The 27,816-nt window shown below is 39.2% G+C and overlaps 1 protein-coding gene across 2 annotated transcripts in view; it reads left to right on the top strand.

Annotated features, from left to right (window-relative positions):
• The window catches only part of LOC126336429 (protein dopey-1 homolog), a 341,808-nt gene that overhangs the window by 252,317 nt on the left and 61,675 nt on the right, over positions 1–27,816 (top strand). For both annotated transcript variants that reach the window (XM_050000134.1, XM_050000125.1), the window contains exon 29: positions 25,647–25,842. In XM_050000134.1, the coding sequence (XP_049856091.1) occupies positions 25,647–25,842 (196 nt within the window). The remainder of the gene's footprint in view (positions 1–25,646; positions 25,843–27,816) is intronic.

Below are 27,816 nucleotides of genomic sequence, written 5' to 3' on the forward strand. Positions count from 1 at the left end.
ACATGGACACCCTAAGCAGGTATGTAAATGAGTATAGGTGCAAGCATCTCTGACAGGTAGAATGGTCACCAGAGTGCATTATCGTTGTTCATGTTTTGTTTTGTTACTAGGATCGGTAGGGTACGTAAGGTGCTTATTAGAATTTGACTGATCGCTGTGAAGGAACAGATATGCAGTGTACTTGTGTGGGACAGCATTATCAACACATAACAGTGTGAAAGGGGCCTCATTGTGGATCTCCATTTGGCCACCTAGTCAAATCATGCAATATCCAAATTTATGGGGCATTTGGATGTCAGGGTTCCAGCTGACCATGTTTGACCACCACAAGGGAGGGTCACTGCACTGTGCACCAAGCACATCATAACCACTTCATATCTGAGCCTGCCATTCAAGAGCAAGGAATGGACTCCCTGCAACACTTTCATCCTGCACCATTGGTTGTTGGAGACTAATAGCATATGGACTAGAGAATTACCATTTCATGCATAGCTTGATGTTAACACCATAACACAAACGACTGCATATGAAGTGGTGTTATGGCTGGGAAGCATGGACTGCTGATGACTGGCTTCACGTTGTGTTCAGCAATGAATTGCAGTTCTGCATTATGCCAGATGGCTGTTGTTGGTCAATATGGTAACAACCTTGAGAGAGGTCCCGGTATTCCATTATTTTGAGAGGCACAGCAGTATTACTTGTGGCATCATGGTGTGGCGGGCCATTGGTTATAACATCAGATCATGGCTGGTAGTGATCCTTACGTGTTACCTCTCAGGCTACAGTATTATGGTCCCATTTTCAACAGGACAGTGCTCCTGCACACATGGCACATGCCTCTATGAACTATCTGCATGATGTTGAGGCACTCGTGTCACCAGCAAGACCCCCACATCTGTCAGCAGAACATGTTGGACCAAGACCATTGCTACATGTTTTGCAGTCCAAGTTGAGAATGGAAAAATGACTCTCCTATTTTCTACTACCGTCAGTCTCCCTGATGCCCCCGCCCCCTATTCCACCAACACAACATCCAATGGCACAACAATGCAAATCTCCTATAATGTTCAGTAGTAGCTGCTTTAGTTTTCGGGGTAGGTAGAGGCAAAGCTTTTACCTTTGTCAGAGTAAGTAAAGACTTATTAAATAACTGTGTCATATGCATTTGAAAATAATTATGTGTTTTAATTTTTCCTGTTTCTCATTTTTTGGCTCATTTGCTCAATATTTTTTCTATTTGATTTGAAATTAATTTTTCCGCACTTTGCTGCTCCTGAAATTTTGCTGCCTTAGGCTTAATGGTAAATGGTAGAAACAGCCCTGTGTGAGACCAGCTTAGTCATTAACTTTATCCCAGTGCCAGGTCCAGGATATAAAGTATCAGTGGCAACAGTTGTGCACCAGCTTGCCTCAGGTGAGGATACAATGGTTCCCTTCCCAACTGAATCAGTACATGCATCCATGCCAGAGGGGGTGTAACAACATACTGATAAATCGACTCATACTAACGAGTTCTTTTTACACGTGACTCAGTTTGGAAATCACTTCCATAACACCATACACCCTCTCAAAAAATGTAGTTTCATTTAGTTTCCTCTTCAGTTTTGGGTGCTTGATTTATTTTGTCAGGCAGTGTATATTAAGACAGATTTACTGCATATCCCCTCACCAAAAATTTTTTACCTTAATTTCAAATCCAACCTTGTACTTTTTTCTTTACTTCTTCATTGCCATTGAACACGATGCCAAGCAAAGCTTTTTTCATTGGACCAAACAAATAACAGTATGAAGAGGAAACGTTAGAGCTGTAAAGAGGATGAGGTCGAAGATACCCATCCATTTTGCCAGTAGTCTCCAGCATCACATTTTGAGTGTTGTCTTGAAGAAGAATCTTTTCCTCTGGCATCCCAGATGTTCCTCTTGATAATAGATTTGACTTTATTTACGGTCAAGCCTGAATGGTCCAGGCTTTTATAGTGCTTTCTTCATCCAAAAATGCATGGAAAATCAGACCATGGACACCACAAAAAATGGTTAATGTGACTTTACCAATCAATGGTTACATTTTGAATTTCTTACAAGTGATTGTTTCAGGGTGTTTCCAGGACGCACTGTGACACTTGGACTGCACTCAAAATTATGTATCCAAGTCTGATCACAAGTTAAAATCATGTCCAAAAATACACCACCTTTGCTACTGGAATGATTTTTGAGCTCAGTGCAAATGAGAAATATCTGTTCTTTGTAATAAATGTCTACCTTGCACAAGTCTTATGGTAATTCAGTTTGATTTGAATGAGGGATGAGTTATGCCAGCACTTACTTCATATTTTTCAGCAGTTTTGTTCAATTATAGATTATCAATCTTCTTGGATAAGTGAATCAATACAAGCTTGCAAGGTCAATACTGCTATGGGATGCACAGTGCTGCATTCATTGGCTACACTTTTGCTTCCACTTTTAAATATTTGCATCGAAGCATAAACACTCACATGCTCCATGCATCTAATGTTATAGATTTATTTATTGGAGAGAAAGTATTTATTTATCAGAGAGAAAGTAAAAGTGTGTATCACAAAACACTGTTATCAAAAATTCTTTCTTTGAACAGACATGACATCATAACTAACACTTTAGACATCATCTTTTCATAAGTATTAATCAAACAGAAGGCAAGCACTCTTCGAAAATTTCTTAACTACAGTAACAGTTTTCATTTCCTGCATTAGGCATTCCTTCACTATATAAGTTTGCCTGTTTAATTTTTGAATAATCCTCCAATAACTGGTTTCATTCTGGTGGCGATTTTGTGAAGATAATCTGTACTCCAGACTGAAACTGACTGTGGAAAAAGGGATTGAGGGATCCAGAAATGAACATGGCCTGACACAACTCATAAAACATTTATTACATACAAAGTGCATACAACAAGTGTACATAGGTATGTCAGTAGAGATTTATATAAACCATGAATACGCAAACCTCGGGCCCCATGTGGGTTCCCCATTAGATGGTGGCCTGCCCCTTGTCATTTGCTGTTGTATTTTTTTTTTTCTGATCTTTAATTCCTTTCCAGAAAGAAGAGGGCGGACCCTTGTAGAACTTAGTTCTTTTGAAGACATTGTCGAAACTGCACAAGTGAACTAAAGTGAATTTTTATAAAACAAATTATGAGAACTAATTATGTAATTTGTTTTGTTCCCTGTTGGGGCCTTACATAGTCACAGTGAGGTGTTTGTGCCCTGCAGTACTAGCAAGCCTGTGTTATGCCCCTGACATAAAGCAACAGAGAAATAGATTCCCATTCAGAACACTCCCACTAGAATCCATGTTTGTGGAATATTTATACTATCAGTCAAAATTTCTTAATTGTTGGATGGTATATTGTTAACAGTGATTTGGTCAACACACACAAAAGTAGTAGAAGAAGAAGAAGAAGAAAACAGTGCACCACAAAGGAATTATCCAAATGAGACAGAAATTGGCAGATGTGATGTACATGTATGGATGAACTAATGCTTACAATTTCAGAAAAACATGAATCATTTATTTAAGAGAAAAAGCTTCACAAATTGAGCAAGTCGGTAGTGTGCTGGTCCTTATGAAAGCAGATATTCAGCTTGGCATTGATTAATGGAGTTGTTGGGTGGCCTCCTGAGGGATATTGTACCAAATTCTGTACAATTTGTGTGTTAGATTGTCAAAATGCTGAGGTGACCAGAGGGTCTTGCCTGTAATACACCAAACACTCTCAGTTGGTGAGAAATCCAGTTATGTTGTTGGTCAAGGTAGCATTTGGCAAGCATGAAGACAAGCGGTAGATACTGTCACCATGAACGGGCTAGCACTATTATTCTAAAATATAAGCCCAGGAGGGTTTGCCACAGAGGGCAACAAAATAGCAGTAGGATATCAATCTGACTGTCACCTGCCATACAACTCGGCAACCAAGACTGGCAGTCTAAGGTACCATTTCTTCTCATAGCAGGATACCTTTGATTGTCATCCATGGTAACCTCACAGCACAGCTGTATGTTGATGATACTCTATGCCCCATTTTGTTGCTCTTTATGTGAGCCACCTGGGCTTACATTCCAGCAAAATAATGCGTGCTTAGACACAGCAAAAGTTTCTACAGCTTGTCTTCATGCTTCTAAAACCTTGTCTTGGCCAGTGTGCTCAATGGATCTCTCCCCAATTTAGAATGTTTAGAGCAGTGTGGGCAGGGTCCTCAAACCAACTCTGGATATTGAAAGTCTGACATACCAGTTGGATAGAATTTGGCACCATATTCCTCAGCGGGCATCCAGCAAGTCTTATTGTTCAATGCCAAGCCAAATAACTGCTTGCCTAAAGGCTAGAGGTGGGCCAAAGTGTTATTGACTTGCTCAATTTGTGAAGCTCTTTCCAAATCAACCAATTTTTCTGAAATTGTAATCATTGTTTGTCTGTACAAGTGCATCACATCTACTGATTCCTGTCCCATTTACATAATTCCTTCATGGTGCAAGTTATTTATTTATTTTTCATTTTCAAGGAGTGTATTAGTGAGAACATGCTGCATTAGAATTTGTTCTGCTATCTTTTCTCTAATTATGTGACCTCCAGCACCAGTGTATCAGTATGTCATTTTTTCCATTGTAACAATTTGTTTTGGGTAAATCAGGCACATCTTTGCTATTGCAGATAAGTTTCAAGCAGCAGAGAAACTTATCATTCTAACCTTTGCAGCCAAGTTGTGATTTTAAGAAGCTGAAATCAGTCGCATGTTCAGCTTCTGTAGTTGAGAGAACTACAGCGGGCTGTTTCTAACTTTAAACTTTTTTTTATACATTTACAGTTCCTTCTGATTTAAACAGAAACCAGTGGTAGAGCGTCTGTTTCTTATATTTCCTGTTCAGTCTTATCACTTTAGCCACTGTTTTCATGGTTCTCATCCCTAGAAAATTGCCACCTGTGATCTTTAGACCATTTCAAGGATTCAGGCTTATTTTAATTGTCTATCAGGGACGATCGCTGAAGTGATTTAAAATTGCCCGTTTGTACATCTATCAAACTGCCTACAGCTCTTCCATTGAGACTGTGCTGTTGGCCAGCAAATAATGAAATTTTTCTTGCTGTGCATACACAGTATTGTAAGAAAAATAATGGGTAAATTTGTGGGTGATTTGGGGTCTACAGGGTGTGAAATTTGGTACACAGAGCTGCCATCTCTGACACAAGCAGTGTCTCTAACCTGATCTTGGATGGTAGATACGGTTACATAATTTGACCCTGCTTCAACTTTATAAGTTCTAGCGGCTGGTGAGGTGTCATGCTAGTCTTTTGGCAACCAGTGACCAGATATTTTCAGTGGTTGAGAGATCTGGAGAATATGCTAGCCAGAACAACAGTTGAGCATACTCTGTATCAAGGTCTGTCAGGATAGCATGTTCAGCATTTGATCTTGTGTTAATTTGTTGAAATGTAATGACAGGTGGGCTCCAAAAATACAGCCTCTGCACTTAATCATAGGAAATGTAATGTTTGCTTTAGAAATTAGTGTCTATACAATCCAGAGGTGATTCAGTGACATCCTTTAACATCACACGAGGTGCGGGACCCATATCACAATGACAAATGTTTTCTTGCAATGTTCATTTTCCTTGGATCACCCACCCATTAATGTGCCCCTTATGATGCTGTAAATGTGACATGGTGGCAGTCCTGTATTGTGTGTTGTTGAGAGTGCACCACTGTTGATACACCCCTCACTGGTGCACTGTAAAGGGAATTTGCAATAACAGTTGCTATGTCAATAGGATGTCGTTATCAGGAGAAAGAAAACTGGCGTTCTACAGATCGGAGCGTCGGATGTCAGATCCCTTAATCCGGCAGGTAGGTTAGAAAATTTAAAAAGGGAAATGGATAGGTTGAAGTTAGTTATAGTGGGAATTAGTTAAGTTCGGTGGCAGGAGGAACAAGACTTTTGTTCAGGTGAATACAGGGTTATCAATACAAAATCACATAGGGGTAATGCAGGAGTAGGTTTAATAACGAATTTAAAAAAATAGGAGTGCGGGTAATCTTCTACAAACAGCATAGTGAACGCATTATTGTGGCCAAGATAGACACGGAGCCCATGCCTACTACAGTAGTACAAGTTTATATGCCAACTAGTTCTGCAGATGATGAAGAAATTGATGAAATGTATGATGAGATAAAAGAAATTATTCAGGTAGTGAAGGGAGGCGAAAATTTAATAGTCATGGGTGACTGGAATTCGAGAGTAGGAAAAGGGAGAGAAGGAAAATAATGGGTGAATATGGATTGGGGGAGAGAAATGAAAGAGGAAGTCGTCTGGTAGAATTTTGCACAGAGCATAACTTAAAAGCTAACACTTGGTTCAAGAATCATAAAAGAAGGTTGAATACATGGAAGAATCCTGGAGATACTAGAAGGTATCAGATAGATTACATAATGGTAAGACAGAGATTTAGGAACCAGGTTTTAAATTGTAAGACATTTACAGGGGCAGGTGTGGACTCTGACCACAATCTATTGGTTATGAACTGTAGATTAAAACTGAAGAAACTGCAAAAAGGTGGGAATTTAAGGAGATGGGACCTGGGTAAACTGAAAGAACCAGAGGTTGTACAGAGTTTCAGGGAGAGCATAAGGGAACAATTGACAGTAATGGGGGAAAGAAATACAGTAGAAGAAGAATGGGTAGCTTTGAGGGATGAAATAATGAAGGCAGCAGAGGATCAAATTGGTAAAAAGATTAGGGCTAGCAGAAACCCTTGGATAACAGAAGAAATATTGAAGTTAATTGATGAAAGGAGAAAATATAAAAATGCAGTAAATGATCAGGCAAAAAGGAATACAGACGTCTGAAAAATGAGATTGACAGGAAGTGCAAAATGGCTAAGCAGGGATGGCTAGAGGACAAATGTAGGGATGTAGAGGCTTATCTCACTAGGGGTAAGATAGATACTGCCTACAGGAAAATTAAAGAGACCTTTGGAGAAAAGAGAACCACTTGTATGAATATCAAGAGTTCAGATGGCAACCCAGTTCTAAGCAAAGAAGGGAAGGCAGAAAGGTGGAAGGAGTATATAGAAGGTTTATACAAGGGTGATGTAATTGAGGACAATATTATGGAAATGGAAGAGGATGTAGATGAAGACGAAATGGGAGATACGATAATGCGTGAAGAGTTTGACAGAGCACTGAAAGACCTGAGTCGAAACAAGGCCCCCATAGTAGACAACATTCCATTGGAACTACTGACGGCCTTGGGAGAGCCAGTCCTGACAAAACTCTACCATCTGGTGAGCAAGATGTATGAGACAGGCGAAATACCCTCAGACTTCAAGACGAATATATTAATTCCAATCCCAAAGAAAGCGGGTGTTGACAGATGTGAAAATTACCGAACTATCAGTTTAATAAGTCACAGCTGCAAAATACTAATGCGAATTCTTTACAGATGAATGGAAAAACTGGTAGAAGCGGACGTCGGCAAAGATCAGTTTGGATTCCACAGAAGTGTTGGTACACGTGAGGCAATACTGACCCTATGACTTTATCTTAGAAAATAGATTAAGGAAAGGCAAACCTACACATCTAGCATATGTAGACTTGAGAAAGCTTTTGACAATGTTGACTGGAATACTCTCTTTCAAATTCTTAAGGTGGCAAGGGTAAAATACAGGGAGCGAAAGGTTGTTTACAATTTGTACAGAAACCAGATGGCAGTTATAAGAGTCGAGGGGCATGAAAGGGAAGGAGCGGTTGGGAAGGGAGTGAGACAGGGTTGTAGCCTCTCCCCTGTGTTATTCAATCTGTATATTGAGCAAGCAGCAAAAGAAACAAAAGAAAAATTCAGAGTAGGTATTAAAGTCCATGGAGAAGAAATAAAAACGTTGAGGTTCGCCGATGACATTGTAATTTCGCCAGAGACTTGGAAGAGCAGTTGAACAGAATGGACAGTATCTTGAAAGGAGGATATAAGATGAACATCAACAAAAGCAAAACGAAGATAATGGAATGTAGTCGAGTTGGGTCAGGTGATGCTGAGGGAATTATATTAGGGAATGAGACACTTAAAGTAGTAAAGGTCTTTGGGGAGCAAAATAACTGATGATGGTCGAAGTAGAGAGTATATAAAATGTAGTCTGGCAATGACAAGGAAAGCGTTTCTGAAGAAGAGAAATTTGTTAACATCGATTATAGATTTAAGTGTCAGGAAGTGGTTTCTGAAAGTATTTGTATGGAGTGTAGCCATGTATGGAAGTGAAACATGAACGATAAATAGTTTAGACAAGAAGAGAATAGAAGCTTTTGAAATGTGGTGCTACAGAAGAATGCTGAAGATTAGATGGGTAGATCACATACCTAATGAGGAGATATTGAATAGAATTGGGGAGAAGAGGAGTTTGTGGGACAACTTGACAAGAAGGGACCAGTTGGTAGGACATGTTCTGAGGCATCAAGGGATCACAAATTTAGCATTGGAGGGCAGCATGGAGGGTAAAAATCGTAGAGGGAGACCAAGAGATGAATACACTAAGCAGATTCAGAAGGATGTAGGTTGCAGTAAGTACTGGGAGATGAAGAAGCTTGCACAGGATAGAGTAGCATGGATAGCTGCATCAAACCATTCTCAGGACTGAAGACAACAACAACAACATGCCAATAGTCTGTAGTATTCTAGGCATCTTTGCACTGTCCATGTGGATACTTATCTTGCTGCAAAGAAACCCATTTCTTGACTCAGTATATGAGTATGCAACATGACTGTACAATCCTACATGGCCAAGTGAATAATGTGTGTCCTCTCAGGCACTAGTACAGTGTAGCCACTGATATGCTGCATCATGTTGAGTATGGTCCTCCTGAATGCGTCAGTTCCATGTTGACATTCGTGAAGTTACGACCAACATTAAAAGGAATAATGTGACACGATAAACCACAGCCTCAGTTGCCCAAAATCCTACTGTGGTTGAATTCTGATGCATGCTGGTAGATGTTTCTGCTCCTTGCAGGAGGCGTAACATGATCTCCTCACAAACAGCTAACTAAAAATAAGATTTGCATAATCTTTCCTTTTATGTGTGATGTAATGTAGTTGTGCAGTTGCACAAAAATGCTATCATTTGCATTTCCATGCATACATGGTGATGTTGCATGCAATCTTATTGTTTTAATAGTGCGCAATACAAGTGTAAAGCTGAAATACAGAACTCTAGAAAAAGTCTGCAACACACATGCATGGAACTGCAGATATTTAGACATTATTGGAAGCAATGCTGATGAGCTAAACTCCAGAACTGTCACATCAGATGTAATATAATAAATTAATTTTAGAGGCAGGTTATACTGTGTTTATTTATTTATGATCGAAACAGTTGGCCAAAGAAGCAACCTGTACAACATGTTCATGTATAAAGGGCCTCCCTGAGGCTGCTTTTCAAGCTATCCCCTTATTGCTGAGAATGGCTAAAAAATCAACATGACATCAGCATAAACTGAAACAGTATATCGCTTCCATTATTCTTCTGATAAACAAGCTATTGTGTTGTACATCTTTTACAGTTTAATTGTAACATTACTTTATCTAGCTTAACAATCCAGTTGTTATTAGTTTTAACCTCTAAACTGCTCTTCTTTTAAGAATCATGGTACATTTGTCCTAGCATTTTTAACATAAAAATTTATTTTTGGTATTATAACATAAATTTTCTCTTAGGAATGCCATAATAATATGTAAGTGGTCATTGAGTTGTGTATTCTTTACCTACTAAATACGTTTTATATCTGGTAACATATACTTCTATGTTATTTTTAGATTTAGAAATGCACTTTATGCGAGTTGAGTTTTTTACCTGAGGCTCAAATTGCTATTTCCCATATTACATTTTCAGTGTAAGGCTGTATCTTCTCTTTAACTGCCTGAAGTTATTTATTTAAAGGTTCTCCTAATGATGATTGTGCACCTGTAGAATAATAGGACACATGGTTATCCATTCTTACTGGATATGAAATTCCTCTAAGTGGTTAAATTTGCAGTGAAGGTGCAGTATTTTTGTCTTGATTGAACTTGATCCTCCTGAGCTGCTTTGATCAGATTATGTACCTCATGTGTATACGAATCATGACTAATAGTATCAGCTACACCTTTGTATATTTTATTTCCGAATGAAAGTAGAACACACCCAGGTTTCAGGATATCAGTTCCATCTTCAGGTGCATCTGAAAGATTACAACAAAAATGTGGTGACTATATGTATTGTCAAACTCTAAAAAACCAAGAGAAGCTGTAGTAATATTTTATTAAAAACAAAGATTCCAACACTTACCAAGTGGGAAAGCGCCGGCAGACAGGCAAAATGAACAAAACACACACACACACACACACACACACACACACACACACACACAGAATTACTAGCTTTCGCAACCGAAGGTTGGACACTTGGTGTCTGTGTATGTGCGGATGGATATCTCTGTGTGTGTGTGTGTGTGTGTGTGTGTGTGTGTATGTGTGTGCGCGCGCGCGAGTGTACACCTGTCTTTTTTTTTCCCCCTAAGGGAAGTCTTTCCGCTCCCGGGATTGGAATGACTCCTTAGCCTCTCCCTTAAAACCCACATCCTTTCGTCTTTCCCTCTCCTTCCTGAAGAAGCAACCATCGGTTGCGAAAGCTAATAATTCTGTGTGTGTGTGTGTGTGTGTGTGTGTGTGTGTGTGTGTGTGTGTGTGTGTGTTTTGTTCATTGTGCCTGTCTGCCGGCGCTTTCCCGCTTGGTAAGTCTTGGAATCTTTGTTTTTAATATATTTTTCCCATGTGGAAGTTTCTTTCTATATTAAAAACAAAGATTCCAAGACTTACCAAGCGGGAAAGCGCCGGTAGATAGGCACAATGAATAAAACACACAAACACACACCTAACCTTCGTAACCTTTTGGTTCATACCTATGAAATCCCCAAACCACCTTCCCTACCCTCTGGCTCCTACCCTTGCAACCGCTCCCCGGTGTAAAACCTGTCCTATGTACACTCCCACCACCACCACCTACTCCAGTCCTGTAACCCGGAAGGTGTACACGATCAAAGGCAGAGCCACGTGTGAAAGCACCCACGTGATTTACCAACTGACCTGCCTACACTGTGACGCTTTCTATGTGGGAATGACCAGCAACAAACTGTCCATTCGCATGAATGGACACAGGCAGACAGTGTTTGTTGGTAATGAGGATCACCCTGTGGCTAAACATGCCTTGGTGCATGGCCAGCACATCTTGGCACAGTGTTACACCGTCCGAGTTATCTGGATACTTCCTACCAACACCAACCTATCTGAACTCTGGAGATGGGAACTTGCCCTTCAGTATATCCTCTCGTCTCGATATCCGCCAGGCTTCAATCTCCGCTAATTTCAAGTTGCCGCCACTCATACCTCACCTGTCTTTCAACAACATCTTTGCCTCCACACTTCTGCCTCGACTTACATCTCTGCCCTTACTCTTTGCCTTTAAATATGTCTGCTTGTGTCTGTGTATGTATGGATGGATATGTGTGTGTGTGTGTGTGTGTGTGTGTGTGTGTGTGTGTGTGTGTGTGCGCGCGCGCGCGAGTGTATACCTATCCTTTTTTCCCCCTAAGGTAAGTCTTTCCGCTCCCGGGATTGGAATGACTCCTTACCCTCTCCCTTAGAACCCACATCCTTTCATCTTTCCTTTTCCTTCCCTCTTTCCTGATGAAGCAGCCACAAGCTTGCGAAAGCTCAAAATTCTGTGTGTGTGTTTGTGTGTTTCATTCATTGTGCCTATGTACCGGCGCTTTCCCGCTTGGTAAGTCTTGGAATCTTTAATATATTTTTCCCATGTGGAAGTTTCTTTCTATATATATATATATATATATATATATATATATATATATATATATAATTTCGAAAGTTTGTCTTCCTGAAAATGTACTGCTGTCCCAAGCATATTGCAACAAACGGTGTATTTGTATCGCTGCTCTTTTAGTTTGTATTGCCGTTTCAAATATACCGGTCATTTTTGAAACACCCTTTATATATATATATATATATATATATATATATATATATATATATATATATATATATATATATATATATATATATATATATATAAAAATAATCAGCTAACGGGGTTCATGTTGTGATTCTCTGCTAAATGGCTAATAAGCAGAAAATCCAGGAACTGTTATGCGTAATAATAGTGCATCTCTCGTACATGAGCAGAGTTTGCGTGATCGCTATGCTGCTATTTTTAGAGGTTCTAGATATGACAATAACGGGAATAATTGGTTGGAACTTAAACATGTGATAATGTGAGTGGCGCACTTACTTACGTGGTGGCTACAAGACCCATCACTTGGCATTTAAATGTTGCTGTGTGGTTGGTATGGTACTAGATGGCCGTGTGTATGGTACAAGTAAGTCAGAATCTTTACAAAGGCCGGTGTATCATGTTCACACTGAAGCTTATAGGTGCAGTGGCTATTTATATTTCATTTTTCTGGTTCCAGTGTGTGATTGTCTTGTTATGCGTAAACATGTTATTGACATACTTTAGCCGGGAACATTGTACATTTGTATTGTGGTTTGTAGGATGCTATGTCATTAATAGTTCATCTTTGATTTTATTTGGGCTGGTTACACTCTTTTATATATGTGAATCTAATATATTATGTGGGAGTGTTATAAGATGGATTTTTTGTGTGTGTTCTATGTACCAGGGAATCACTATATTAACCCCTGTTTAGTTGACTCGCGTGGACATCCTTTATGAATATGTGGTGTGCTATTTAGAATATTACTGTAAATTCTGTTGGTTTCTTAGAGTTTGACAATATGTATACTGTAGTCATCATATTGTAGCTGTAATTTTTCAGATACACCTAACAATGAGACTGTTGTCCTGAAAACAGGTTGTACTGTCCTTTTATTGGAAAATAAAATTTATAGGACTGTATTGGATGTTGGATGGGTTGAGGTAGGCAATATACCTGTTCTCTTTTGAATTATCCATCAGTATGCATTCAGTGTTCTTTTTATCTCATTTACAACTGCTTGAGTTTGGTTTATGACACTTAATCTTGCTTCCAAATATTCTTAAATGCTGAATGTCAGGTTTCTCTCCAATTAATGCTTCTTCCTACATCAATTTTCATGGTTTTAAGGCTTTTGTGTGTTATATGTTACTGAGATTCACTACACTGTTGTAGATATTTACCACCCCCCTCCCTTCCCCTCCCCACCAATCTTCTTTTCAGTTGACCTACATCAACCTGTATGCATCTGGCTTTTTTATTATGGTTCCGTTGTACGAACCTACCACTCTGTTTTGTTGTGATATGTGTAGGACTATTGCTTGATGTCTTATACCTTCTGTCTTCAAAAAGTATACAAGATTCAGGTTCACAATTGCTTTTCCATCATCAGTATGCAAGATATGAACTTTACTATAAGTCTGTTTTTCCACTAACTTCCTGAAAACTCTGTTGATTTCATTAGTTATTTGTTAGTGTTAGGAAATGTTTAGCACCTTCAGTGCACCTTCAATTGACCATGTCTAATCGGGTCCATACAAATCAGAATATATTAATACAAGAATACTGTTCACTCTTAACTTGGAATGTTGGTAAGGTAAATTTACCCGTATAGCTTCAGAGCATGTAGCACATTGAGAATCAGTAGTTCCCACATATTTAATGCTACTGGCCACCCATTCCTAATAAGTTTCCACTGTGTCATGATTTAAATGTCATAACCTTCTATTCCACAAGTTCATGATATTTAATGTAGGTATGGACTTTGTTGCAACAGATTGATTATCTGGTAGATCCATGCTGTTATGAAGGTACACTTGTGCATTGGGTTTCTTGTCTGTATTGTGAATGTGACAGCTTTGCATATCAAAGGTAACTGAATTTCTGTTTTTCAACTAACTTGCTCAAAGGAAATAAATTTTGTACTTAACTTTTGACACGTAAAGAATGTCTATTAGATTAATATTCATCTTTCTTATGCCAACAAATGTATCAATGTGTGTGCAAGCAATTTCTTCACTGTTTAAATTTTCATAACTTGTCACCACTACTTATGTACTTAACACTGATGTACAAGACTTTGTCACACAGGGGTTTAGACATATGTGCTGCTCCACTGGTGTCTACATATTATTAATTATCTATGAGGTTGTTACCCCAGAAGTAGTGAAAAATGTTTTGTAATTTGCATTGCTTACCGATTAATTACCACCTGCCTTCGTTTTGTTGTGACAGCTGTTTGCACTGTGCATGTATCATCCTTCACTTTGATTACTGGTGTATAGGAATTCTTACATTCACAATCATCAGCTCATAGTGTTTAACTACCTAGAATTTGGAACTCTTTTGGAGACCTTTCCTTATCTGGCATGTCGTTCTGCAATTGAGTTGTGAGGAGTGTTTTCAGCTAACAGATTTTCAATAAAGTCCACAGTCTTCATAGACATTTTTTAATTTGTCCCACACTTAGTTTGCATTTGTATGTTCTATAAGTGCACATTAATGCATTAATTCATTCAAGATATACACACTTTCATTCCATCCATTATTATTTCTGAGATGCTTTCCTATAACTTTTGTGTTGCAGATATATTTTACTCATTTGCCCATGCATCATGTTCATATGGGACAAATTGTAGCAGTAATTGAAGAAGAATACGTGTTTCTGTTAGAATTTTATTTAAGTATTTGTGCATTGCAGATGGACAAAGTATACATATGTCTTTTTTATGGTAGTCTTTAAATATATATGTACTGGAGAGGACAAAGTGTACATATCGATGTAAGAATTAATTGTAAGCCAACTAACATAACATTTTAAAACCGTTACATTGTGGACAAAATTAAAGTTACACATGGAATATGTTGGTGTACATCTACATAATACTCTGCAAGCTACCGTTGGTGTGTGGCGGAGGGTACCCTGTACCATTACTAGTCACTTTGTTACCTGTTCCAATCAGAAACAGAATGAGGGAAAAATAGCTACACACCTCTGTATGAGCCCTAATTTCTCTTATCTTATGTTCATGGTCCTTATGCAAAATGTTCATTGGTGACAGTAGGATCTTGCTGCAGTCTACTTACAATGTCGGTTCCCAAAATATTTTTGTAGCATTCCTTGAAACGAATGTTGCCTTCTCTCTGGGGATTTCTATTTGAGTTCCAGTAGCATGAATGTAATACTTGGGTGTTGATTAGACCTACCAGTAACTAATCTATCAGCCACCTTTGAATTGCTTCAATGTCTTCCTTTACTCTGACCTGGTGGGAATCCCATAGACTAAGCAGTACTCACACTGGTGTTTTATGTGCGGTCTCCTTTACAGATGAACCACACTTTCCTAAATTCTCCCAGTAAACTGAAGCTGACCATTCACCTTTTGCACTACAATCCTTACATCCTCGTTCCATTTAATATATCTTTGTAACATTATACCTAGTTATGTAATCAACTGACTACATAACTAATGCTGTAGTCAAACATTACAGGATTGTTTTTTCTTACTCATCTGCATTAACTTACATTTTACTACACTCAGACGTAGCTGCTATTCATTACACCAACTAGATATTTTGTCTAAGTCATCATGTGTCCTCCTACAGTCATTCAACAGTGATATCTTTCTGTACACCACAGCGTCTTCAGCAAACAGCCACAGATAGCTATTCACCCTGTCTTTCAGCTCATTGATGTGTTATAGAGAATAATAGCAGCCCTACCACACTTTCCTGGGACACTCCTGATGATACCCTTGTCTCTGATGAACACTCACTGTCAAAGACAATATGCTGGGTCCTATAACTAAGAAGCCATCTGTCTCGCGTTGTTATCTGGGATCCTACCTCATATGCTTGTACCCTCATTAACAATCTCCAGTGTGTCACCTGTCAAACACTTTTCTGAAATCTAGGAATACGAAATCTGCCTGTTGCCCTTCATACATGTTTCATAGAATATCATGTGAAAAAAATGGAAAGCTGAGTTTCCCATGAGTGATGCTTTTTAAAACTGTGCTGATTTGTGGATGGAAGCTTTCCTATTCCAAGGAACTTCATTATATTCTAACTAAGAATGTTTGAGAATTCTTCAGCAAACTGATGTTAAGGACATTGGTCTGTAATTTTGCAGGTCAGTTCTTTTACCCTTCATACATAAGGGCAGATCTGTGCATCTCCATTGTCTTGGGACTTTGTGCAGGGTGAGAGATTCGCAATAAATGCAAGTTAAGTCAGGGGCCAGTGTCATAGATGATTACTTTGTCAGACGAAATTGAGGTTCCATTCAGACCTACTGACTTTTTGTTTTCAACTTTTTCAGTTGCTTTTCTGCACTAGGAATGCCTATTACTACATTCACCTTATATGAGTTTGTGTTATGATCAGGAAATGACATTTTTTATGATCCTCCTGTGTGAACAATTTTGTTAAATACAAAATTTATAACTTCAGCTTTCCTTTTGCTGTCTTCTATTGTCACACCATATTGGTCAATGCGTGACAGGATAGAAGCCTTTGATCTACTTAGCAATTTTATGAAAGACCAGAATGCTCTTGGGTTCTTGGCTAGATCTGTTGTTAAAGTGTGCTTCACACACCACTCTCTTAAAGATGCAAGAATCTTTTCTAACTTTTACTTGTCACCATTTGTGTTCTCTTTTGATCCAAGAGTGCAACAGTCTTTGCTTCCTCAGTATTTTCTGAATTTTGTTGTTAAACTGTGATGGGTTTTTCCCATCCTTAATCCACTTGCTCAGCACCTGCTTCTCCAGAGTGTGATTTACAATCCATTTAATCTTTGCCCATAAATCCTCTATTTCCGTCATACTGGAACTAAATGATGTCCATTCATTGTCTAAAGGGGATGCTAGCAGTGGCTTATATGCTCTTTCTAACAGAAAATGCAGCAACAGAACGAAGTGTTATACTGGTAAAATTCTTCTCAAAGCAGTTCTTACTATTTTTGACTGAGCAAGGATTTCACTAATTATCATCAAGGATTGTTCTAGAGGATGAGTAAAAAGAGAGATTTCATCAAAAGCTCACACCCAAATCCAAGGGACCAAGACATAAAGACTTCAACAGTTGTATAAAAGCTGTAGAATTGGAAATACGATTTTGATATATTCTGACATGAAGGCTAAGAACAGACTCTAAATACTTGTAATGGGACATAGTGAACTTCTTTGTGAACTTTTTCCAAAGCATAGATCTTGTTAGAATGGAAGCACGATGAAATTTTCTAAGCGCATCATCGGACAACAAACACTTTGTCAGAATGTAAGCATTTTCTGCTTTATCTGTTCAGCTGGGTTATTCTGCGGTTGAAGATATACTGAGTCCTTGAATAAAAGTTCCATTTTACCCACATAATCTTCCTGTGAAAGAAGAGCTGTGACATTACCTTTGTTCACTGATAGGGCAAATAAATCTGAATCTTCTCTAATAGACCGAACTGCTGCCCTTTTGACGGGAGGTAGGGTGGGTGTTGAACCATACCATATGAAATGTCTTGCCTGATTTTTTTCCTGCTGGGTCTGCAGGAAAGCTGGGCACCTGCTCGTTACACCAAGCAAATAAATTCATTGCTGGAAGACTTCTGTTGTAAGAGCAAAATTTAGGCCTTTCTTTGCACACTGATAGTGTGACATCATCCAGTTCTTTACTCATGAGGTTAGTCATGATCCATCAGTGGGTATCATCATCGAATGTCATGGGTTGAGAACAAAAATGTTGAAACTTTGAAGATTACCTACTGATGGCACTCCTGTGTGCACAGTCTGATAGTGCTGAATAAGAGCAATCCGAAGGTGACGTAGGATCGAGGACGCCTGGTGTTTGGGAAATTGTATATAGACCAAAACTTTGCATCATTCAACACAGGTGTGCTGAGCACACACATTTGATGCACTCTGAGAAATCTGCATTGGCACAATGTCTTACCAAGGGACACAGAACCTTGTATGATAAGACACAACTGCTTGCCTCTGCATCTTGCTATTAAGAAAGTATTTTAATGGAAGCTCTCAAGATAATACTGGCAGACAGCATTATAAGTGGAGGTCAGGGTTATCCTTTAAGTAAGACTTGGAACCCTGTTTTATTTGATATTAAAAAACAGTGGTCACTGACCTAGTTGGCAGAATATGTTGACAGTGATAACAGCAATTCTCCCCCCCCCCCCCCCCCCCCCCCCAATCTGTCTCCACTGGGGCTCTGTACATTCACTTGCACTAGGGAGCAGTTGTGACGGTTTCTGGTGCATGTGCTCTTGGCCATGTGCACTGTATAAAAGGACTGTAATTTCATGGTATAAATCAGTTCCAGAGAGATAAGCATACAGTTTTCTCACCTGGAGGTGACATCCAGGTGGATTGCAGAAATATTGTGTTCAGATGATTGTATGATCTGAGACCCACCATGGTAGCACGGAGCGCTAACACGCTGCTTCCTGGACTCAGTTAGGCGCGTTGGTCCCGGATCGAATTCGCCTGGCAGATTAACGATGAGCGCCAGTGTACCAGCCAGCCTGGATGTGGTTTTTAGGCGGTTTTCCACATCCCACTAGGTGAGTACTGGACTGGTCCCCATGTTCTGCCTCAGTTACACGGCTCGCAGACATCTGAAAACTTTCGTACTATTCCATGGATTACACTCAACGCAGACAGCTGGGGTACACGAATTCCGTCCCAGGGGGTACGAGGTGGCGGCAGTCAGGGCATCCAGCCACCCCTTAAACATTAACATGCCAAATCCGATTAATGATGGCTGACCCTGCGTAACTGTGGGACAAGGCTCAAGTGATGGAATGATTGTATGATCTGACTGCAGAACCAAGATGACAAGGCTCAAGTGATGGAATGATTGTATGATCTGACTGCAGAACCAAGATGAATACAATCAGATGGAGGTTCTTATTTACAAATGAAATTGTCTCTAGGATGTATGTACGAAAGTCATTCCAAAAGAAATGCACACTTTTTTTTTCCTTCAAAAATGCAAATTTTGTTCTAAATCGTAGCTGTTCACAGAGGTCATAGAAACGTTCTTCCTATGTGTAAACAAATTTAATTCAATCTGTTTCTGCAAATCATGCTATTATGGCATTCCATCAAGACTGCTGCTGCACATGATGTTCCTCTGAGAAGCAATGTGCTGTTGTAGAGATCGTATGTTGTGAGAACAAGACAGTGACTAACTTTCACAAGAGATTAAAGAAGGTGTATGAAGACAGTGCTGTTGATCACAGTACAATTAGTCATTAGACAACCAGATTATGTGCTGAAAGTGGGTACAGCAATACTCGGGACCTCCCGCACAACTGCAGCACAAGCACTCCACAGACTGCCAACAGAGTGATGTTTATTCCCAATCTGAGTTTGCCCGACAAATGTATTGCAATGAATGAACTGAACTGTAAACCCGAGTGGGACTAGGAGAAATGGGTGTGTGCAGAATATTGAGACAGTTGAAGTTGGAAAATGTTTGTGTAAGGTGGGTTCTGAGAATATTTGCAGGATCCAGTGTTGTAACTGCAATAGGAATGGTCGTGGGGTTGCCACGAACGAAAACGCGGTGGGACTGAACGAGAGTGGCCCGTGAAGAAACAAGATGGACGAACACGAATGGAAGGACAAGCATGATGACAGACAACCAAGCAAGACACCAAGATCAACAAAAAGTATTAAGTAAAAGGGTCACAGGAGATAACCTAACAGAATCAAAACAACGCCCACTCATAAATGGGAAGTAAGCACACACGACATAAATACGATGTCTGTGAGTGAGATATCAACCAACTCAATGCGAATACCAGACTGCCTCACTGAGTGAGAGGCAGCCGCCTAAATACATAACAGGGTATGTTGCTATTGGCCATTGGGGCCACGTGATCCACAGTGGTGCTCTCACGTTAGACTCGGGGCCAGGAGTGCATGCTGTCACGGCTTATAACGCAACTGCTGCAGAGACCTCTAGTGGTCATTGAGTTGGATGCCATCTGGCACGGATTCGAATCCTGCAGCACTCGGTACCAGAGCCAGTATACAGAGCTTGTTTTCACAGTGGCATAAAACAGTGGAAAGAGACAGACACTATGTGAAAAATATGTCATTTCATCTCTTGCGAACTTTTTGACATAGGGTAGAAGTATCAAAGGTATGTAAAATAAATTGGATGTTTGAAAAAGCTATGCATTTATTTTGGAGTGACCTTTTTCATGGGAGATGTAAATTCCCAATTTTTTGAAGAGTGGCTTGGTGGGTGCATATGGTGACAATCTCATCACGACCTTGACAAATAATTTCTGCATAGTAATGTCTTCTTGGTTATTGACTGCAGAAAGGAATTTCACGTAGAAAGATTGAATTCACATGAGCAAAATCTACTGTTCTAATTTTAGTCAAGTCACACCTTTGACAAAGAACTGGCATAGCAGAGGCTACTCCTGTTGCATAACAGTTTATATCCTCAACCCAAAGAATTTAATCTCACTGACGTGTTCATTTATTTTATTGTTTATGAGTAATAACTATGTGTGTTGTATGTTTCTTTGATGTGCAGAAGACCATATGAACTGTTTTGTCCATATTAACTAAGAGGTGGTTGTTATCGTATTTTACGGGCTATAAGACACTATGGACTCCAAGAGACACCTTAATTTTTAAGTAGTTTTTTTTTAAAAAAATCTAACATTTTTACCGCTCTTATTGATAGCTTGCAAAGTCAGAATAAAAAGAAATTCTTAGTTGACAAAACCGAAGTGGTCATTAAAATCCCTGAAAATCATAATCTGAACTTTCTTCTTCTTCTTTCTCCTCTTCATCTTCATGATCATCATTTTCCTCTTCGTACATAAGTTGGTCTTCACCTCTCCTCTTCATATACAAGATGGTCTTGACTGCCACTGAGACGCTAATTATGCCGCACTTCTTGAAAAATTTAACACTAATGTCTTCTCTCACTCTAGACAACAATGTGTTTTGTCCAGTGAGACACTTGTTTGATTGTAGGTTGTTTTAAAGGTCCCTTTAGCGTGAATTCATACACTTTAAATGATTTATTTATCGAGACATCAAGAGATTGCATTTTGCTAAGTAAGTCCTCACAAAGTAACAGCAAGCTGTGTATTTCCCTGACTCAATTTCTCTTTCACAGGATTTTTCAAATACTAAACTGCTCTAGTGCAAGAAGAGAACTTTAATAAAGCACCTTTCCTTCTAAACAATCTGTTAATCCATAATTTCGTACCAGCCTCGTCCATTCATCTCTTGTCATGTAAGTGAACAACAACATCTGGCAGTATTTGAAAAGGTTTTGGCATTGGATTAAGTTTAGTACCATCAGCACAACATGAAAGGACAACAGTTTAGTGCATTTTTTCATGTCCACCTGTTTTTATACTTATAGTTTTAGCACCTTTCATAGCAACAGTTATGTCGCTCGGCACATCAAATGGCAAAGATTTTCATCCATATTCTCCATTTGGCTTAGTCCCACACTACTTTTTTTTGGATGTTGAATAATAAAGTCATGGAAAGACAGTATTTTCTCTTCATTCCCTTGTGACATTTTCCGAGATGTTTTGGTTAGCATGCTAAGTCCATGATGCGTCATGAACGTATGGCACTAACCAACTCCGCCCTTAAGTCTGTTAAGTTCCACAGTAGCACTAGCTTATGAGTAGAGGTCTGCGTGGATGCAGATATCCGCAGATATATCCACGGTATTTGTTACTTGGCGGATAAAATCGCGACCGGCGCGGATATCTGCGGGTCATCTGTGGTTAATGAGCAAGGCATCTGACCAGTACGTATGTTGCAATGTTAGTTCAAAACTTCAAGTCTAATGACATTCTTGGAATCTTACAGGGCCCTGGTAGAGCAAATGTCTGTTGTCCTTAGCCCCTGGCTACGACCGACGTAGCTGCACCCAAGAGACCTGCGCCTAATCCGTTTCTGCGACCGTGTCTTTCGGGTGGCCTGTGAAGTGCTCTCTGGGTGGCAAACCTGCCCACTGTCTACCAGATAGGTGCCCGTTGCAATTTTCCGCTGACTTAAGTTAGAGCTTTGTAGTGACCGAGTAACAACGTGCATCGTAGCAAATACCAGTGAGAGTTCTTTCTTCAAATGAACACCATACCGATGGATACAATTTCATGTAAGGTGAAAAAAGGTGATTTTACATTAGTGAAGGAAAACAAATTGAAATCGCCAATTTGGAAAAAAATTCGCGTACGTATTTGATGGCAACAAAAACATAAAAGATATAGTGGCTTGTTTTGCATGTAACAGAGTATATTCCTACACTGGACACAAAAGTGGAACTTCAAATTTGCTTAACCATTCGTGTGAGGCTCGTCAAAGTAGCATAATTACTTATTTAAATACCAAGAGAGACGTGAAAGTTCCTGAAGTTCCGCCAAATCTGAAGACAGTCGCGACAGACAAACTTATCAATCTTGTCAGCAAAGACATTTTACCATTTGAAGCTGCGTGTGGATCTGGGTTTCTCGAGATGGCACAGTTACGTATTGATGTGTGGGCCAAGTATGGTGCAGTGAGTGCTAAGGAACTGCTACCTCACCCAACCACTTCTAATTTCTATAACCACTGATTTTGTTGTCACTCTTCGGAAGACGAGTTATTTCTTCCAGACAACGCCAATTATTGTTGGCAGTTTAACTTTTTCACAGGTGCGCCAGCATTTTGCAGTGTAAGCCTAATACTGTAAATATTTTCGCCTGGAAATGACAAGGGCTGAACGCGTAAGCTATAATATAATCATCAACTGACATGAATGGCTTCAAAATTTGACACATCCAAGCAGTGAGTACAAAAAAACTGTCGGTAAATGATGCAATGTGCTAGTAACAGTTTAAAACCATCGTCATTTTCAGCTGCCCTGGCACAAGAGCAGCGAAATATAATTATTTCTATACACGTATTTTCATCATTTAATACTATTACATTGAATTTTATTTTTTTATATAGCGTTTCCAATCTCACGAGATCCGAGCCGCTACTGTGTGTTCTCCGGAGCGCCAATGCTTTCCTGTTTGGAATGGTCTGCTTTAGAGTAGGCATAGAGCATTTCCTGTGCTTTAAGAAGTCAAAAGTAGTTAAGCTGTCGCAGAAATGGCACCCAAACAATAACTATGTTATTACATACCATAATTCTAAGTACTACTGTCTATTACTATTAATTACTCATTCAAATTTTAAATATATGCGGATGCAGATAAGGAACTTGCGGATGCGGATTAATTGCTGCGGATGCGGATTAAGACCTTACGGATGCAGATTGCACTTTTCTTATCCGCGCAGACCTCTACTTATGAGCATGTATTTGAATCATTTTTGTATTCATTCCAGTGCTATTTTGATGGTACCCATGAATCCACTTCAGTACATCACCTTCTAGTTAGGTGCATTTTGCATTCAGTCCTCTATTTGCACATTTACTCCTCTTCTCCACACCCCCACCCCACCCCCCACCCCCACCCCCACCCCCCACCCATTCTTCTGTACTAGCCTGCCAATCGCAAATGGTTTTTTCTGTTGGTTGAGGGAGGGCCGAAATGCCGCTCACCTGCTCTGTTTCCATGTTGTTCTACATTTTGGTAATTCTTCCAGTTTATAGCTCACTATGAATATCTTCTTCTTTCCATTATGAAATTAGCTACTACCAAAAATATTATACTGTTACTGATGATGAAAATCACTTTCAGTTCAACTTCACTGGCACCATAGGCCACAGTGACGCATCATAGGTTGTTCTGCGTTTGTGATAGTGGGGCGGGAGGGAGACAGTGTTAGCAAGCGTGTGAATACCCGCAACTCATGTTCATCGCATTGGTGCACTGCTGCCACCAGTTGATTTCAATCTTGCCAGATAGAGATAGGTTTCCTGTAGCATGAAATATATGGCCTTTTTTTAAGACCGTTGGGAATTTTTAAACCAAATGCTGGACATTTTTATATTAATTTTGATTGTAAGATTGCCTTGTAATCCATAAAATAGGTATAGACCATGGTGATAGGAAGGGCCTCCAGCTGCCATCTGTCCCTAACATTGCCAAATCCAGAATAACATGCTGACCCCATTAACAAACATGATAAGCCAGGAAAAATATCGTAGAGCCATTGCAAACTTCCATGTTAGGTAGATCCTACTTCTGTAAGAAGCCATAACTCCAATATTCTTGTGTTGTATAGTGTAACAGAGATACATGTATTTTTCCCCGCTGAACTTAGAAAAAATATAAGGAAGTGAAAGTGTTCTGAGCCAAGCCCATAATGTAATGTTTTAATGTAATTTCAGATAAAGTGGTTACAATTTGAAGCAACTTGCAGAACATTTTTACTACTTACGCAACACATCATATAACAAGTATCCATTGATATGTTGACAAAGGTACAAAATATTAGATTAGATTATGTTAGATTAGATTCAGTTTTCGTTCCATGGGCTCAAAAATGGAATGATTCTCGTGGGTATGGAACATGTCAAAGTATAACATAAAACATTTGAATATAGTACTTACTACCCTGATCATTTGTCGGGAGATAGTCAAAATAGGTTAATACAATGTAGTAAACTGGAACAGCTAATATTTACAGAATTAACACACTGTCAGAATGACAGTGCACTATTAATAAATTTATCATACACAAAATACCTAATCTTGACTATTGTGACCAAGTTTTGCCAAAACTGAAATCTAACAGATATTTTTACTTAAGTCTCTGTTAAAGGCATGTATTCTCATACACAACAGTGATCAAAGAAAGAGAAATAAAGCAAAGTTGTGGAAGTATAGGCAAATTAGGATAAAATAATTTTATTCTAGTATCTATGGATACTTTTTATTTTGTGTGTTCTGTTTGTGTAGTGAAACTGTTACGTGAGTGGCTTCAAACTGTAACCACTCTATTTTAAATTCTATCAAAACAATATGTTATGGGCTTGGCCCAGAACACTTTCATTTTCTTATATCTTCTCTACCCCTAAGCTGTGAAGAATAAATTCATATGACACCTGACATACCACGCCATAATGGAAAAAACTATACTGGTCAAAATATGAAACTTCCTGGCAGATTAAAACTGTGTGCCCAACCGAGACTCGAACTTGGGACCTTTGCCTTTCGCGGGCAAGTGCTCTACCATCTGAGCTACCGAAGCACGACTCACGCCCGGTACTCACAGCTTTACTTCTGCCAGTATCTCGTCTCTACCTTCCAAACTCTCATTCTGGTCAAAATATGTTTCAGTCCCAGTTACAGTGATCGTCTTCTGGGTCTACTGGGCCATCAGTGGACCCAGAAGAGGGTCACAGTAACTGTGGTTGAAATGTTGGTTTCTCAAATATAGTTTTTAAAGTTATGATGCACGATGATACTCAGAAAACTTTTATGTCAACTGACTGGCTGTTGCAGCCAGTGCAATTATATCATATGACATTGTCTTCCACAATGCATATCTTTAAGTGTGCTGGTAATTGCTATATTCTTATGTATAAAAATAAATTTTACTGACATGTGTCACACAAATTGGTGAAATAAAGATCTCATATGCTCACAGAACGGCTTGCTGAAAGCCTGCGACTGCCACAAGTGGTTCCATCAGTCCAGGCACAAGTGTTTCTATGCTTCCGAGTGCTGTTGCTGCGAATGTCACCGCAACATGTAACATCATTGTGGCCAGTGATTGTTAGTGAACTAGTCCAAGTGTTCCTGCACATTGAACAGGAGCTTAGTACTGACACTGAGCAATTCAGGTTTGTTTTTACTCCCATATTCGCATATTATTCTTATACTGTTGATTTTCATAACATTTATGCACATCGTTTTGATGCTGACGGATCCATCAGTTGTCAGTATACTTTATGTAATATGTGAAAATGTTAATTCAATTGCTGAATGGGTGTGTAACTTCAGCATAAGTGCCAGTGACTGCTCAAGCAATGTTTGAACAAGATACTGATGTGGTAGAGTGAGGGGATATGTGTCATAAAATTTGCAGATAAATCTGGCATGGGTATTTATTTTGCCAATTTTCTGTTAGAAACAGAAAAAAATGAACTGTGTTTGTAGTGCAATATCAAAGGGAAAAAATCATTTCCATGTATTTGTGAAAACACCTTTGAAATTGTGAAACAGCTTTGCATATCTACAACACTATTTTGTAAATGTCTCTAAGGCAGCGCCTCTTCATAGCTCTGTAGATGGCTGTTCTTTTGATTTACAGCCATTTGCGTTTTGCAATTGAAAGTTGTCAAAAGTTCAGCAAGGTGTCAGAGATTTCCTTAATTTGACTCGACTGTAGGAGTGTCTCAGTTGTAAAGACTAAATGCATTAAAACTTCATGTAAGATGCAGCATTTTTTCATAAATCTCTGTGTGTATGACGACATATTTATTGAACAATGTATTGGACAGTGATGTATTTGCGTAGATACATTTAGTGGCGTGTTTGGTTATAGTCTGTGAAATATTTTGCATATAGATTTAGTAGGAAAGAAGTAATAAATTTAAATGTCATGCACAGTGCAGCAGATTTTCACACATCTGAATGTTTATGATGTGCTATCTCTTGCACGGTGATAGGTAGGTAGTTCTTAGACTGACAGCTATTATTGCCAGGTAGGTGGTTATAACCCCAACAATGATTGTTTCCTGATGGTAAGGGATATGTGTACCAAGTTTGGTTGAAATAGATACAGTGGTTTAAGAGGAGAGGAGATGTGAATCTATCTCTCTCTCTCTCTCTCTCTCTCTCTCTCTCTCTCTCTCGTGCACACACACACACACACACACACACACACACACACACACACACACACACACTTTTTTGTAATTTGTATGGTTGCATTCTTTGATAGTCTAACATTTTTCCATGAAGATATATAATATAATAGGAAGCAACATAAGTAGCATTTGTAGCTTTGCTACAGCTGAGAAGGAAACCTGAGTAGTGTCAAAATGGAAAGCGTGAACAGTTGTCCGAGACATGGTAGGATCAACTGTAGGGGTGAGAAATATAAGCACATGCCTTGAGAAGCTCAAGTAATTCTCAGAGAGACTCTCAAGAAGATGAGAACACTTCTTGTGTCACAACTATGCAGTACACTAAGGACAATATGTTTTACTACTTGCCCATTGTGGCTACAGGCTGAGTCATAAACGGAGACTTTGCAGTGTCATGCAGTCTAATACATATTCAGTCTGTCAGTCTGCAACACACCCACAGAAAAGAAATCATGCCATTCCACTTGAATGTAGTCATTTGAGTGAAGTAAATAGGAAAGATCTGTATACATTAGTGAGCACCTTTTTTTAAATATAGGTTTGCATTGCTGGTTAGTGATTTAAATGTGTAAGGTTTAATTCTAGGTGACCATTTTATATGTTTTGCCACTTGAAAATCTGGAATGAAGCCCTTCCAGACCTGTGTGATCAAATGATAAGCTGCTCGAAATAAGAAGCAGTAACACTAATGTGAGAGCAGCTGAAGTGGGATCAGCCACATGACATTTATTTATTTTTATTAAGAGAACCAAGGAGCAGGAGATTAGGGTTTTCTTCGGGTGTTCAGTTTCTTTTTAAATGCTGTCAGTGTCAGGAACATGTATGCTCTTTGTACCAGCATTGTAGGAACTCTACTACTGCATTCACACAGCAGATGACAGTTTGTTTTTTGCAGTTACCAGTCAGTGTGCATGGATTTGTGGTAAATTCTGAGTTAGATAATTC

The sequence above is a fragment of the Schistocerca gregaria genome, chromosome 1, assembly GCF_023897955.1.
Source record: "Schistocerca gregaria isolate iqSchGreg1 chromosome 1, iqSchGreg1.2, whole genome shotgun sequence".
In the NCBI taxonomy this organism is placed as follows: Eukaryota; Metazoa; Arthropoda; class Insecta; order Orthoptera; family Acrididae; genus Schistocerca; species Schistocerca gregaria.